The following is a 16230-nucleotide window of genomic DNA, read 5'->3' as shown; positions in this document are numbered from 1 at the left end:
CTCAGTTGCCTGCCATTTAGAATCACAATGGACTTATATTTAGATGACAAGAAATAGTATCACTTGAAATTAAAAATGCAAACCAGATAATGTAATAGCTTACTGCAAGAAAATATGTAAGGAAGAAAAATAATAATTCAATTATATAATTCAATATCTTAATTCAAGATGTATTTTCATTATTCAAAAAAGAAGCATTCTTACTAATATTTTTGTACCAATTTCGATGTTCCGTTTTCTCACAGGCCAGAGGGACTGCAATGAAAGATGACCAAGGTGACAGAGGGGATTTCTGATTTAAGAAAATAAGAATACTACTTATTTTTAGCTTAGATAAGCTTTCCCTCACATACCTCTACATGTCAAAGGCCTATGACAGCAAAACCACCAGGAAAACTAAGCATTTTAGATAGAAAATAAATACACAAATGGGAAGGTTATAAACTTTGCAACTAGCATAGCAACAAAGGCACCACATTACTGGCTGGGATACAAAATAGTTAGCAGTCACTGTTTGGACTAGCTGAGCAGCCAATCTGGATAATTTAAGGCTAAAATCCAATTATTAATCAAATAGGTTAGGGCTTCTTGGCCCTCAACAGTGGATGCTCAAGGCTATCCTGGCATTGCCTAAGTGAAAAGAATTAATTTATTCTCTGCCATATGTGGTCCCACCCAGCGGGGTACTCAGCGCTGTTTGTCAACCTTTTTACTCATTCCTAGTTGACTTCCTATCCCATTCATCATAACAACTATTGAGAATCTTTCCCCATGCCTTTCAAGTTCCCAAACTCATCCTAAAGGCCCTCACTTTCCAAATATGAGCCTGCTTTTATATCCTGGCTATCCATGAATTCTCTACATTTTATTTCCTTCCACACTGTGTTTCTTAACCAATGTCAAACATCTTTTCATAGCTGCTTAGCTCAAGATGCAGGGCCATTTTAATTTCTTTCGAAGGCTAACTCCTCCACCTGAGTCCAATCCCATTATATGCTGTTTTCTCTAGAAACTTGTTCCAGCCTCAGCAGACATCCATTCATCACCCAGTGTGGCAGCCGTTGTTTTAGGCACTGGCAACACACGAATGAAAAGACAGGACCCTGCCTTGAAGCAGCTCACAGGGTGGTGTGGAGACAGGTGAGAATGGTAGTGAGTGCAAGTGCAGCGGGCTGAGGGGTACAGGAGGCCAGAGGGTTACGTGCCTGGAGTCAAAAGGGGCTTCACCTAGGAAACAGCTGACATTTATGAGATAAATAAAAGTTAATCAAGTAGATAAGTTGGAGAAGTGAAATCAAGAAGTGAAACAATAGAGAGGCTTAGGAAAGCGTGATGTGGCCAAGCAACTATAAGTAGTCTGCCATCAATGGAACTGGTGAGAAAGGATGCTAAGGAGTTCAGAGTTTAAGGTTACAGTGAGCCGTTCAAGTGCTGTTATCGGAGGTGCATGTGAGAAAGCTCCTTCTGGAAATAGCATGGTGGAGGAATTAGAATGCAAAGTAAGAGGCCAGTAGCCCAGAAAGCTGAAAAGCCTGGTGATCTATGTAGCATAAAGGGTGCCTGGTTTAGAGCAATAGTGGTAGAGACAGGGAATTATGGTGGACGAAAAAATATATATATTTAGGTGGTAATACTGTAGAACTTAGTAATTTATTGAATGTCAGGGATAAAAAAGGCAGAAGAGAGAGTTATGGACAAGATGGAGGTGTAGGTAGAAACCCTTTGCTTCCTTGTACAACCAAAAGGAGGATTAACAACCAATCTAAAATCAATAAACAACCAGAAGCGCCAGAAAGTCAAACTGCATAAAACTGCGACAACCAAGGAATTAAAGAAACAGTCAACCAGACCAACCAAACCGGTAAGGCGGTGGACAGAGAGAACCTGCGGTGAGGCAGCAGGCCACGTCAGCAGGGCTGGCTGAACCGGAAACTGAGACTCAGAGCTGACTGTGGACTATGGTGATTGCCAAGGTGGGAGGTACTACCAGCCTCATACAAGAGTCTGTTGGCAAGTGCACTAGAGACAAGCAGGGGAGCTCTACTGTTCCCTCTCTGGCCCCTCCCTCACAGCTCAGCAAAGAGGGTTGCCCTGCCCGGGTCAATACCTAAGGCCCCACCCCCTTACAACCTATCGGCTGTGCCAAGACAAAGAAATATGGCCCAAATGAAAGAACAGAGCAAAACCTCAGACAGCTAAGTGATGAGGAGATAGCCAACCTTTCTGATGGAGAATGTAAAGCCCTGGTAATCAAAATGTTCACAGAACTGACTGAGCATAGTTGAAAATGAGAGAACACATGAAAGATACCCAAAATGAAATAAATTAAAATATTCAGAGAACCAACAGTGACAGGAAGGAAGCCAGGACTCAAATCAGTGATTTGGAACAAAAGGAAGAAATAAACATCCAACCAGAACAGAATGAATAAACAGGAACTCAGAAAAAATGAGAGACTTTTGAACCTCTGGGACAACTTGAAACGTTCCAATATCTGAACTATAGGGGTGCCAGAAGGAGAAGAACAACAGCAAGAAATTGAAAACTTATTTGAACAAATAATGATGGAAAACTTCCCCAATTTGGCAAAGGAAATAGACTTCCCAGAAGTACAGGAAGCCCAGAGAGTCCCAAAGAAGTTGGACCCAAAGAGGAACACACCAAGGCACATCATCATTAAGTTACCTAAGATTAAAGACAAAGAGAGAATCTTAAAAGCAGCAAGAGAAAGGAGAGAGTTACCTACAAAGAGGTGCCCATAAGGCTATCAGCTGATTTCTCAAAAGAAACCTTTCAGGCAAGAGGGGGCTGGAAAGAAGTATTTGAAGTCGTGAAAGGCAAGGACCTACATCCAAGATTGCTCTATCCAACAAAGCTTTCATTTAGAATGGAAGGGCACATAAAGTGCTTCCCAGATAAGGTCAAATTAAGGGAGTTCATTATCACCAAGCCATTATTATATGAAATGTTAAAAGGACTTATCTAAGAAAAAGAAGATCAGAAATATGAACAGTAAAATGACAACAAACTCACAACTATCAACAAATGAACCTAAAAGAAAAGAAAAACAATGAAAACAAAAACTAAAAAAACAGCCAGAACAGGAACAGAATCAGAGAAATGGATATCACATGGAGGGATTTCAGTGGGGAGGGGGAAGGGAGGAATAGGGGGAAAGGTACAGGGAAAAAGAAGCAAGGTCAGTAAGCATAAGGTAGATGGGGAGAGATACAAAATGGGATGGGAGACGGGACTCAACTTATATGTACAACCCATGGTCATGAACTAAGGGGGGAGGAATGCTGGAGGGTAGGGGGGTGCAGGGTGGAGAGGGGATAAAGGGGGAAAATTGGGAAAACTGTAATAGCATAGTCAATAAAATACACTTTAAAAAATAAATAAAAACAAAAACCAAAAAAAAAAAAAAAAAAAAAGAAAGAAAGAAAGAAAGAAAGGCAGAAGAATGCAGACTGAGCTCCAGGTGGTTGGTTTTGGAAACTAGTCATTGTGACATCACTGGTGGAGAGTGACCGGGTGCCAAGAGGACAGGTCCAATAGACAACAGGGTGTGGGTGTGGAACTCAGAGATACTGGTTTGGGCACTGGCGGTATAGGCAGGCCAGGTGAGGTCAAATTTGTAGGCAAAATTATCCAAAAAATATGGGAGTATGAGAAAGGGATGAGAAAACCTCTTGGGGCATCAACAGAGCCAAAATCAAGGATCCTCCAAAGACAATCAAGAAAGAGGGGCTGCAGAAAGAAAAAGGGGTAGGACCATGAAAATCAAAGCAAAAGACACACAAAAGAGGGAGTGAGGAGCTGTCAACTGCTTCAGAGGATGGTTCAAAGAGGGACGAAACATGCCGCCTGGATATAAGTAGAAAAATTTTCTCTCCAATTCATTCTTTTCCCTGCCTTTGCATTATTAAATAAATGACATGTGACAAATCCACTTGTTCCCAGTATATTTCCTTCCCTTAAGCACTTACGCTGTCATTCAGCTACTACTGCACTGAAACCTCTATACTAAAATTTGCCACTGCCATCCTTCTTTTACCCACAAGTCACATTTTCAGTGCCAACTCCCATGACCTTTCCTCAGCCTTTACACCTTGTTTCTCTACAAAGTCTTACAATATGAAGCCTCTCTTTTTTATATTGGTCATTTCACAGTGCACTCAGTTCCCCTCTTAGTTCTTTTCAGCCTCCTAAAGGGACTCCCTACTTTTCTTAAGCTCTTTAAATAAAACTGTACCCCCTATGTGTTAATCTTTAGTTCTTTTCTCTGTGAAATGCACATTTCACCGTACAGGGATTACACAGTAATCCTGATCTAGGTTTTCACTTGGACAGCGGCATACAGAAGTCCCACCAAATTCAACATGCCCCAATTTAAACGTGCTTCCTTTATAGACTTACTTGCAATAAAGTTTCCCATTTTCCTGCCCCATCACTGATGCCTCCTTCCCCTCTTCCATTTCCCATACACAGTCATCCCAAAACCTGAACTGGGCATTCCATCCCTCTAGTCCTCATGTCCACACCTTCCCTCTGATATGCAAAACGATTTCAATCTAGGGGATCTAGACATGACAAAATTACCATGGTTTATCTCCCATAATAAAATAATAACAGCAATCCACATTTATCTAGTGTTCACTATATGCCAGGCAATTTTCTAAGCACGTTGCATATGTTTTCTTTCAACCGCTTCCCCTTCTGTGAATTTGGAAGAACAAGGTGGTTTAGTTCTCTTTCAAGTGTGTCACAAATGTTCAGGAATTTCTTTGTTTTAGACATCAGTCTGAATGATGTGGCCATTTTTCTGGGTGACAAACTAAGCTTGATGTAGTGAAGGCTAGCTCATTTTGCCATCCCAACTCTATCAAGAGGCACTGACAAATGTCTGAAACACAAGTACAGTTCTAACGATGATGACCAAGGCCAGTTAAATACTGAGATATCTTCTCAGCTACCACCAAGTGATGAAAACGTGCTTCATAAAGCATTGGGGCTCATATTCTCCTTCCTTCGAAAAGTGGTAACCTTTAAGTGCATACTTATGTGACTGACGAACAGATCACTTAATCTCTCTCAGGAGAATGTTGTCCGTTCTCTGTTCTTTAAATGCTGCTAACCCCCAAGCGTCAGTTCTCAGTCCTCTTCTCTCTGAAACTCACATGCACACCCATTATCCCATGTTGATGAGTAACAAAGAGTGAACTACACTTACTTCAAAAACCCAAATTTCGCAGAAACCTGTAAATCAGCAGAACAGTTTTCATGGGCACAAAACCTTGCAAAGTTTATCTGGAAATAAAATATGACAGTGTTTTATTTTTAGTTCGATCAGTAGGTGTATTTGTTTTTTAAAGACTATGACATCTTGATACATTAGAAAAATAAAATTAATAAATCAAATGGTAACTCCTTGTTTTATCTCTTTTTGAAGAATTCAGTGTGAGAGTTGGTTAGTAGGCTTAAATAACAAATAATTACAGGGCTAAAAGTACTAATTTCTTCTAATAGGCAAATTTAAAGCCTAAATTTGTTAGGTGGGAAAATGATTTTTTCCCTTCCATAATAGTTGTAAAACAATTTTAAGCGAACTACAATAGTGACCTATGTAAGCATTTAAATCTCGTGCTGCCAGGATGGTCTGAGCCCGGTTCCTCTCAATTTTCTGCTGCTCTGATCCCACTTATTGCACACAAGCACGGCACTTAATTTTGCAGAGAGAAAGACAGCGGTCTCATATTTGTTGAAAATAACAAGTTGTAGAAATTTAGAAATGTCACCTTAAGAACACATTGAACAAACTTAAATGATAGACTCTCAGAGGTTCCAGACTGTATTTACCTCTGAGCATTTTAACAGGATCCAGACACACGACAAGGTATGTAAGAGACCTGAGTCAGAGGCTGGGCAAAGAAAACAAGATGGAGAGAAAAATGAATGGTGAAGGTGAAGAACTATGAGATGCAGGAAAGAAAGGAATCTTGAAAGGAGAGAAGGAGCCAGGTACGTAAAACGGCAAACAAATGCAGGTTGTCAAAGTGCTTGTCAGATCGGACTGCCTGCACCTGGGGCAGCAGAAGGGAAGCGGAAATCTTCTAAATGACTAGGTAAACAGGAGTTTTTCTACCACTCTTCTTTCTGTTCTTACTTGTAGAATAGGTTGTTCTAAGAGTGAAAATGTGAATTATTTTAATTTAACTACCAATTGCTTAGGTTTTGGCTTGAGTACTTACAATAAAAGACATTTAAAAAAGTTGATCTTGAAAAGTTGAGTTAAACAGAAGAATGAAAAATACTGACTTCCATAAATATTTTTATATATGGGTATAAAGAAAATTTGCTCATAAGTCATTATCTTTATTCAACCCAATGTTGTAGATGAGACAGTGTTGATTATAAACTCAAATATCTTAAAGTGACTTAGGGGCAGTTTTGTTGGGACAGGATATGAACTAGACCTTTAAATGTCCTTTTTATCTTTCACATTCTGTGTGCCATTGGCAAACATTTTAATGAATGCTTTCATCATACCCCAAAACATGCTGTTGACTATGGTCTTTGTGCTGTTGGACAGAAAAGTTCTGAACAACTGGACCCCCAGAAATAAACACACTGTCAAGGAAACTGATACATTTTGGGATAAACTGGACAAAGCAGTTCACGGGCAGAATGCAGGATCTCCCTCAAAATGCAGTTAAGTCCTGGCATGAGGCTGGGAAGCATATGGTTAAATTTAAAAAGAGAAACTGTTGGGTAACAGTATACATGTTTATAAATGAGTAAAACATTTATGAACATGTTTATAAATACATGTTTATAAGTGAGTAAAACCCAGCAAGGGAATTTGACTAACAAGACATAAGTGAATCGTGGGTGGGGGGAGCGAGAGGAAGACAAAAACGAGAGAAGAAGAGACAGAAAATGAGAAAGGAAAGATACACTGACCATGCATGAGGACTCTGAGTAACTGACTCATGAATGCAACTCACTTCCATTATGAGGGCTCTCTAGTAATGTACTTTCTTCACTGGCAGGGCATCGAGAAAAGTAACATGTTGTGTTATATGGGAAACCACTGCTATGACTACAGCATATTTTTAAATATTCAGCTCACTATCCTAAAGAGAATACAGACAAATAAAAAACAAGACACCATAAATATTTTATATAAAAAAATTCATAAAATTAAAAAGAATTAGAGTTCATTTCCCCAGAATTATGCAATATCTCAAAAAACAGTTTTGTAGTTACATGTCACAATTTTTGAATAAAAGAAAATATTCCTACTGTTTTTTCAATTCTGTTTTTTTCTTTCTTCTGCTGAAGAATTGGCTGAAGTGGTGGGAATTCCTCTGCTCTTCGTTTATTGATGTAATGATGCCCAAGGTGGTAAGCAGCTTCAATCTGAATTGGGGTGAGGATGTCTCGCACATCTTTCTAAGGAAATTTAAAACCATATGAGTTAAAAATAAAAAGCAGCATGTAAGTTTAAAAATACAGAGAGCTCCTCCTTTCCTGCATAAGGTCCAACAGGACACGTGGAAGTAAAAAAAATTCTTGCATTTTAATCTAAATTATTTTTATTAAGTAAATGTGTGTATTTTTTTCACATTATGAAAACATTCATGTTTTTAGGAAACAACACAAAAGTAGCATAAAAATTGAAAAACTATAACCATCCAGTAGTATATAAAGGTCTACTGTTGGGCATATTTTCATCCATGGTACTTTCCATGCACGCTTTTTTTATAACTTGACATTGTAACATAAGCATTCTTCACTATAAATTCACTGTAAATCATTTCAAAGGACTAATGAACATTTTATTCTATTTAATATTTCCCTCTAGTAGAGTTATAGAAATATAATCTCTCAATTTATTCATTTTCTTATTATTTTTTATTATTGTTGTTCAGTTACAGTTGTCCCACCCTTTTCCCTGTTGCTTTCTCTCCCCTGCCCCCAACCATAGTCAATCTTTTATTACATTTTGATACAATTTGATTCATTTGATTTCATGTATATTATAAAACATATCCTTTATGGACCTCTTCCAATTATATTTTCTAACAGGTTATAAATAGTATATAGCAAAGTTATTCATTTTGTATATTGAATATTTTATCCTAAATAGGATAAAATTTATTTACTGGCTCTTCTTGCTAGTTGTTTTATAACTTTTTTCTAGGTTTATTATTTTTATACTTCACAAAAAAAGAGTTCTTGGATTTATTTATCAATTACACAGAAACTGTAGCCCATTCAGAATCCATCACACTCAGTATGACATTTTTTTAGATTTAACATCTTAATTTTTTTTACTTTTTATTCTTGTTTATTCTATTACACTTGTCCCAATTTTTCCTCCTTTAATTTTTATCTGTAATTGACAGGCCTCCTACTAGTAATGCCAGTGAGCCAGGTTTCTATTTACCTACAGACACCTCAGGATTGGAATATGGCTTAAACATTACTGTGTAAAAGGGAAAAAACCCAAAACTAATAATCTCTAATGGATAGAAAAAGTACCTGTTGTACAGATTATTGCTGTGCTACCTATAGCTGCAGTAACTTGATACCATCAATGAAGTAAAATAAAGGCATATGTCACACAAAGGACTACATCTATTCTATGTCTTTAAGTAACTATAAAAATAGATGTTATATTTCTTCTTTCGCATCAGGCACAACATTATCAATACATGCATGCGGAGGTGAAAAGCAAGTGGTCTGGAGGGAGACTACTGGGGTTCCAACCTCAGGCTCATCACCCACTACCTCTGTAACCTTAGGGAAATCACTTAGTTATCTGTGGTTCGGCTACCTCCGCTGAAAAGGAGAATAATGATAATGACGATACCTACACTGTATTGCTGTGAAGATTCAATGGTACAATGCACATAAAACGGTACAATGTACATAAAACAGTACAATGTCTGCCACTTATTAAGGTCTCAATAGATGTAAGACATTATTATGTGCATATTGCTTTCAAAATGTAGCTATATGAGCCAACAAGGAATTACTGAATTTCAGTGTCTTATAATAAGAAATTCTGGTAAACATTTGGAATGAATTAAAAGAAAAAGAAAATTAGACTGCTGCCAGCCAGTGAACATTAAAAAGAAAATGAGTTACATAACTTGTATTAATTAAGGGGGTCCTGGAAGATTTGGAGCATGAACCACAGTACTCAAGATCTCTTACTACTTTTCCAATCTTGTACATGGAGGCGCTTGTGTTAAATTACTTGATAAGTGGTCATCTCACTACAGAAACTTGACCATATAGGAATGCTGCAAATCAAGGCCCAAATCCCAAGTTATCAACTTGTGAAAATGGAACAGCTTGAAGCCCCGAGTATTACAATAGCAAACTTGATTAAATTATCCCCTAGGTGTGGGAGCTAGACAGCCACTGATCGTCCCTCCACATGTCCACTGTTTTAATTCTTCTCAACAAGCTTGCTTTGACCAAATCACATGTTATCTAATTCATACTAATTTTCCACAAGGTCTTTTCTACATCTGGTGTATATTACTTTCATTATCCTAATTAGCTATTAATTATGCTTTTCTCACAGTATATAGAATGTACGTGCACTCTTGCAAGCACTGTACTTGACAGATATTCACACTTATTTAACTTTAACAGCTCCACCTAAGGACAAATGCTAGAAAATCAAAAAATGTCTTAAAGTGACTAATTAAGTATTTGGGAGGAAAAAAGTAGATTTGCTTAAAATTTTTAATTTGTATGGGCATGTGCTATTTATATTAAAAATAATGAAGATCCCATGCCACAATTTTATGGACAATTACATAACATAGGACACCCACAGTATGCAAATAAGCACATGCCTGAAATTATACAAAGTCTGCCTTCTTGTCTGACTTTCATGAAAATTTGTATTTATGGCCAACTAACTAAGCTATAGGCCCATGACTCCTATTGTACTTGTGTAGTGAAGGAATTTAAAGGGTGGAGCAAGAAATATTTGTAAAATATTAATGAATGAAAAATGATATTGAGGTATAAACATTTGACGGTATCTATTCATGGATCTACTGTGTACAAGGCAGGCTTTAGGGACATAAAACTGAAAGTCAGCACCTATTACTGACTATTAGCACAGTCTATACCCCACAAATCCATACATACAGTGTGGGAGATGAGTGTGTGATATATGCACACACAAGTACAGAAGAAGGAGGGGAATGGGAAGGTTCTTACACAGAATTTTGAGCAAGAAATATGATCAGGTTTGAGTTTTTTGAAATGGTCCTCTAGTACCAATGCGGGGAACAGGTTGGGGAGGGAGAAGGTCCGAGCCATGGACTGGAACCTAAACCAGCATGACCATGTGCAATTATAATCACTGTATCTAGTAAGCTTGGGTCAGGAGGTGGAGAACTATCAACACCCGGCATCACAGTTTCCTGAGAAAACACAACACCCCAGGGCAGGTGCCCTAACCACTATATCAACAGAACATGCTCATATTTTCCCCCACACATTTCTTTTCTTTTTTTTTTGTATAATTTTTTTTATTTTTATTGTTATTCAATTACAGTTGTATGCCTTTTCACATTTCTTTAAATAGCATCGAGAAGACATTATCCATAAATTGATTAAATGTTCATCGATTTTCTGTCTCATGTAATGTGTTAATTCTAAGAACAATACAAACATGCAAAAGAAAATATCCCATCTTAATTCTAAGAACAATACAAACATGCAAAAGAAAATATCCCGTCTTCAAAGACCTTGCAATCTAACAAAGATTAACATATGTTGGGGTAATCAATTAACTTCTAGAAGACCATGTCACTATGGTTATATAGCTTACTTGCACTTAAACTTTCAACATATATGGATTGGTCCATAGTGTGCTGTTATTCAAATATAACTGCTTTGGAGCAAATGGCACTTTACTAAACTATGTGTTTATATAAGCACATTAAATATATAAATTACAATAAAAATAAAATACAGTTACTAACCAAATATTCATTATCTTGATGCTATTACTGGAAAAGATGGGTTTTAGAAATCATCCAAAGAGCTATCTAACAAAATTATTCCTTTATCTCAGAAATTTAAAATCCAGAAATTAGGAAAACCAAGGGAAAGAAAAGAATGAACTAATTCACTACGTAGTTGATTTCATGGTTATTACACAACATGCTAAGGCCACTGTCCTCATTGGACCTCTAAATACCACTAGGCTTTCCTGGTTTGGTAACTTAAGCTAGATACCTCTTCTAAGTTTCATTGAAAATATTATAGGCAGGAAGGGAATCCTGTTACTTCATTAGTTACCCCAATTTAGCACCATTTCTCTTCTCCACCATCAGTGAATATTTTGATGCAGAGATTCCATCAAGTTCGTCCAAGACACAGCATCGAGAGAAACCTCAAGGGACATCTCACTGCCATGGCTGCTCCAATATTTCTAAAAACTGCTGCCAACTGTAGGCTGGGTTTCTCTAAATTGAAACAGCCTCAAAATTATCCGTGGTCCTAAGATGCTGTCCAAAGAAATCTCTAAGATCTAACAAAGTTGTGTATTTGAACACAACAAAGACAAAAATTCATTCTCATATATTTACATGGATAGGAAAACATTTTCATTGAGGAAAAAGTGATGTAGAAGAGAATTTCAGTAGATAAAAACAGTAAAAGGTACAAAAACAAAACATTTCTCTTATATCACAGAAACCTTTTATACAAACTCAACTCTAAATTCTAGCTTCTGCTTTAGAAAAATCTATTAATTTTACTGCTCTAATAGCAAAGAACTAACGCTTGGCATAATTATAAACAACTAAAATAAAATGGAGTTCTGTAAGACAAAAACAATTTCTGGCTTCCTTTCTATTTTTTGAAGAACAAATTTTGACTATTCACATAAAACAATGCTATGCGATAACTGTTTTAATGACTAGATTAAGTAGACCTGAGAAAACTGATGTGCTTACCAACCAGATAAATGACCATACAGTCGCAGAAAAATAACACACCGGAAAATGTACACGCTGGTGACAGATGCTTACTAGGTTGTTTAAAATGCCTCCTGTATTCCAAGATCCAAAGTATGAAACTAGAGAATGTGTGGTTAAAAGAAAAAGACTTAATAAAGCCCAACTTTTATAATGAGATTTGAGTTTTTTAATAGCTACATTCTCTACCATCAGGAAATGTGATAGGTTTTGTAAATATAAGCGGGTTTAAAGACTTTCCATTATGTTAGATAACCAAGGAATTGTGAACAGGAATAGGAGCAAAATTCAATCTTTTCCTCAACTTCAGCTCCCTAATGGCTGTCACATGCATGTAATATTGATGATATCGTTCCAGCTTATTCCTTTTAATACTCAATTCCAAAAATTTGCTGATCCCACTGGGACTTCCAATTTAACTTTTTTTCTCTGTCCCTCACCCCCTTGATGTCCTCCCCTCTCCTCACCCGCCTTAAACTTTACAGTGAGCACTCCCTCGCGTACTCCCTTGACTCGCTGCCCCATCTGTTTGCTCGGCTCCTCTGGCAAAGTGTGGCCTTGGTTAACCGTTACTGTTCACCCACTTTCACCTGGCAGGTTGAATGTGACTGAGAAAATCCATAACCCTCTGACTAGTCTCACTTTATGACCATGGATACAAGTTGGATCTTAACGCCATCACACCACCATACTGTACTTCCTTACTCTCCCATTCTCCCATAAGGCTATATCATGTCTTCTTCCCACACTCCAAATCCTATTACTCCATCCCTACCCAAGCTAATGGCTTTGCTTCTTCAGTGGGAATATGAAAGCCATCAGAAGAGAACTTAACACAGTCCTCACCACATCTGCTCAGACCTACAAATCCACACAGATGAACTTCACAGGTGCCTACTGAGAACCAGCCTTTTCCTCTGTGCAATTAATCCCATCTCCCTTGCCTTCTCAAGCACTTTGCCCCAACTGTTCTCTCCTCTGATCTGTGTTATAAATGTTTCACTCTACTGGAACACCCCCATCATTATAAAAACATATTTCTCCTGTCTTTAAAAAAAGAACACTTCATTCCACTTCTCTTGGTACCTACTGGCTCCCAACCCCATTCCTTTGGTCCAAGTGGAGCAAACTTTGTGAAAGAAACCTGTAGTCTCTGTCTCCAATTCCTCTCCCTTTTCTCTACTCTGAAATGCTGTTGCCATGATCAGCAATGGCCTCTGCGTCGCTAAACCCAGTGGTCTGTCCTCAGCTCTCATTTGATTTGACCAAACAGCAGCACTGAAAATATTGTCATGTCCTCCTTTTTCTCTGCTTTATTCACTTCACTTCCAGAATGCCACAAGCTCTTGCTTTTCTTCCTTACTGATTGGTCCTCCTCATCTCCCTTGCAAGCCTTTTCTTCTCTCTAATCACTTCATGCTGTAGCGACCCAGTGTGCAGACCTTCACCCTCTTCTACTGGGGCGACCTCAGCCATACACAGGGCTTTAAAAACCACCTTTATGCCGAAGCTGCGTTTAACTGTATTTCCAGCTCAATGCCTATCCCCAACTCCAGATGAGTGTATACATGTTTTATTCACATTTACATTCAAAAGCAAAACAGGTATCTCTAGCTCAGCAGGTCCACACTGAACTCCAGAGTTTTCCACCCCAAAATTGTTTCCCTTGCATATTATTCCAGTTGCGTGGGCTAAAGACCTTAGAGTCATCTCAGAGCATCCTTCTCAAATGCCAGACATCCCATCTGCCTGCAAATTGGGTAGGCTCTTTCTTCGACTCTCTCTTGCCATATCCATTGCCAACACCTTTGATGAAGCCATCACCTCACACTGTATCCTCTGGGTTTTTACTCTATCCTCTTCTCCCTGCATCAACCCTGTGTCCTTACTGTCCAGTGTCAACACAGCATTTAAGTGGATTCCTTTTTATTACTGAATCCACTAGACCCTCATTTCATTCAGATAAAAAGTCAAGGTCCCATATGATGTCTTTTTCCACTACCCTTCCCCTAGTTCACTTTTCCAGCCATCCTCGCCCCCCCATTGTTCCCTAAAACAACCAGGCACATTTTTGTCTTGAGGCATTTTTATCTAGCTCTCCTTTCTGTAATGTTCTTCTCCTAGATCAGGGGTCCTCAAAGTCTGACTCGCGAGTCAGCATCGTCAGCATCACCCGGAAGCTTTGCAGAAATGCAAAGTCCTGGGCCTCACCGAAGCCCTACCGAATCTAGCAAGTTGTGTTTTCACACACCTTCCAGGTGATGATGCTGTTGTTACATGCTAACGCTGAGAGCCATTGTCCCAGAGGTCTACACCGTGACTTCCTCACTTCCTTCAAGTCTTTGCTCAAATGTCACCTTCCGAATGAGGCCTATTTAAAATTGTATTCTTCACTCTTTCCACAGAACTCCATAATTTGTTTTAACTCCGCCCTCTTGTTTCCTTTTCCCATCACCCCTATCTTTTTCTACAATATTTTACACTTTACATTGTGACCATGTTATTGTCTGTCTCACCCTCACAAGAATATAAGCTCCATGAGGGCAGTAATCATTGCATGTGTCATTCAGTGGTCACAAGTGTCTCGAACAGAACCTGACACAGGTTCATAACTCAATAAATATGCTCTAGAGTAACTGTGTGGATAAGTGGAGCTGACTTGGTATCATCAGTGTAAACACCTATACAAGGAAAGTGTGCCTAACTAGCAAGCCAGCTATCCCCTGAGGGAGGGGTCTGTGGGCCTGAGGAGATAATTAACAAGCAACACGTCATTTCATTGTGAGGGATGCCCAGGTAGAATGCATCTGTATATCAACACTGTTGACATCGGGCACATTTTATAGAACAAAGGAACAATCCAGTCTTCCTGACCAGCGTCCACCTTCTTTTTCTCCACCAGTAGGAAGACAGCAGAATTCAGGTTGCTGTTCTATTCTTTCAGACTGTAGAAGCACAGCCGGTTAATGCCTCTGAAAGCCTCCCCTCAGGAATGAGCTGGCGGGGTGGAAAATGCACTGACTGCATTCCCATACTTTCATAAAGAACAGCTAGAGCTCCTTGCTAGAACTCAAGGCTGGGGAAGCTGCTTTTGCGGTTCTTTCCTCGTCCCTGAGTTTGTTGTGAGAGGGTTACAGTAGCCTTTTGCTTTTCTCTTTCCGAGTTTTAAAATATCCCAAACAAAAGCAAGGTAATTTAGGAAGGGGGAAAAAAACATGGGAAGAAACAATCATGTTTCTTTTTTTAAATCCTCACTGTGTACCAACCCCAGAGCTAAGTGTTTTTGTTCGACACTCACAATACTGCCCAAAGTCAGCGGCTTGTAACGTCCTGCCATTGATACCATGGTAACACTTACGAGTATATAAGCAACAAAGACAGAAACCTCGGCTAAAATGTCACTTCCACTACAAATTTATTCCGAAGCAAGTGTACAGTTTTGATGTTGATAAATACTACTCATGGGAACAATGCCAGGAAACATAGGCATAAATAAATCAGAGCAATTCACTGCTACTTATACAAATTCAACACAATATATATTTCTTTGTGAATGTCTAATGTTGGCCCTTTTATTGCCTTTAATGGTCTCAGTGTTAGACTCTCAAATTAACTATCACAATTATGTAGAATTTACAAGAAAAAGAACCTTTAATCTCTATCATATAAATGATGATTACATTAATATCATCCTACACCTTTGGCTCTCAACCATCTGATAGCTTTATTCTAATACGACAATAAAAACTGTTAAGGGAAATGAAGAAATCACATTGGGATTAGTGCTCTTAGCATTTCACAGTGTTCTGGAGTCCTACTGCTTGTTTGCCTTTGCCTGGAATAAGTATCTGAGGGAAAATAAAGTTCTAAGCGGAGGAGACTATTTTAAATCCCAGAGAGGGCTCCTGGGAATAGTTTGGCTTGTTCAAGACAATTGATTTTCTGATGAAGTACACCATTCCCTGATGAAAAAGACCTGGCTCTGCATCACATGATAAAATCTGACCAACGCAAGGGACGTGATGATTACTCTGGGAATGAGTGTTTTAATAAAAGAAACATGAAATCGGCTGTGCTTTGGCAGGACGTTCCCCGAAGCACCATGAAAGCCGGCGTCCTGGCCCGCAGCTGATCCCAACCCCTGCGACTGTGCGAGTTCCCACTGACATCACTGACAATGCTGGCGCGGGGACAGCGGCACAGTCCAAAA

General features: G+C 38.7%; 1 protein-coding gene across 1 annotated transcript in view; it reads right to left on the bottom strand.

The window, feature by feature from the left end:
* ITGA4 (integrin subunit alpha 4) overlaps positions 1-16230 on the bottom strand; it is a 78433-nt gene that overhangs the window by 18334 nt on the left and 43869 nt on the right. Inside the window, exons 16-17 of the mRNA XM_024561577.4 lie at positions 7306-7455; positions 5234-5310 (exon numbers count right to left, since the gene is read on the bottom strand). Coding sequence (XP_024417345.2) covers positions 5234-5310; positions 7306-7455 — 227 coding nt within the window. The remainder of the gene's footprint in view (positions 1-5233; positions 5311-7305; positions 7456-16230) is intronic.

Source organism: Desmodus rotundus, chromosome 2, assembly GCF_022682495.2.
Source record: "Desmodus rotundus isolate HL8 chromosome 2, HLdesRot8A.1, whole genome shotgun sequence".
In the NCBI taxonomy this organism is placed as follows: Eukaryota; Metazoa; Chordata; class Mammalia; order Chiroptera; family Phyllostomidae; genus Desmodus; species Desmodus rotundus.
This window is presented reverse-complemented; position numbering and strand designations above follow the sequence as displayed.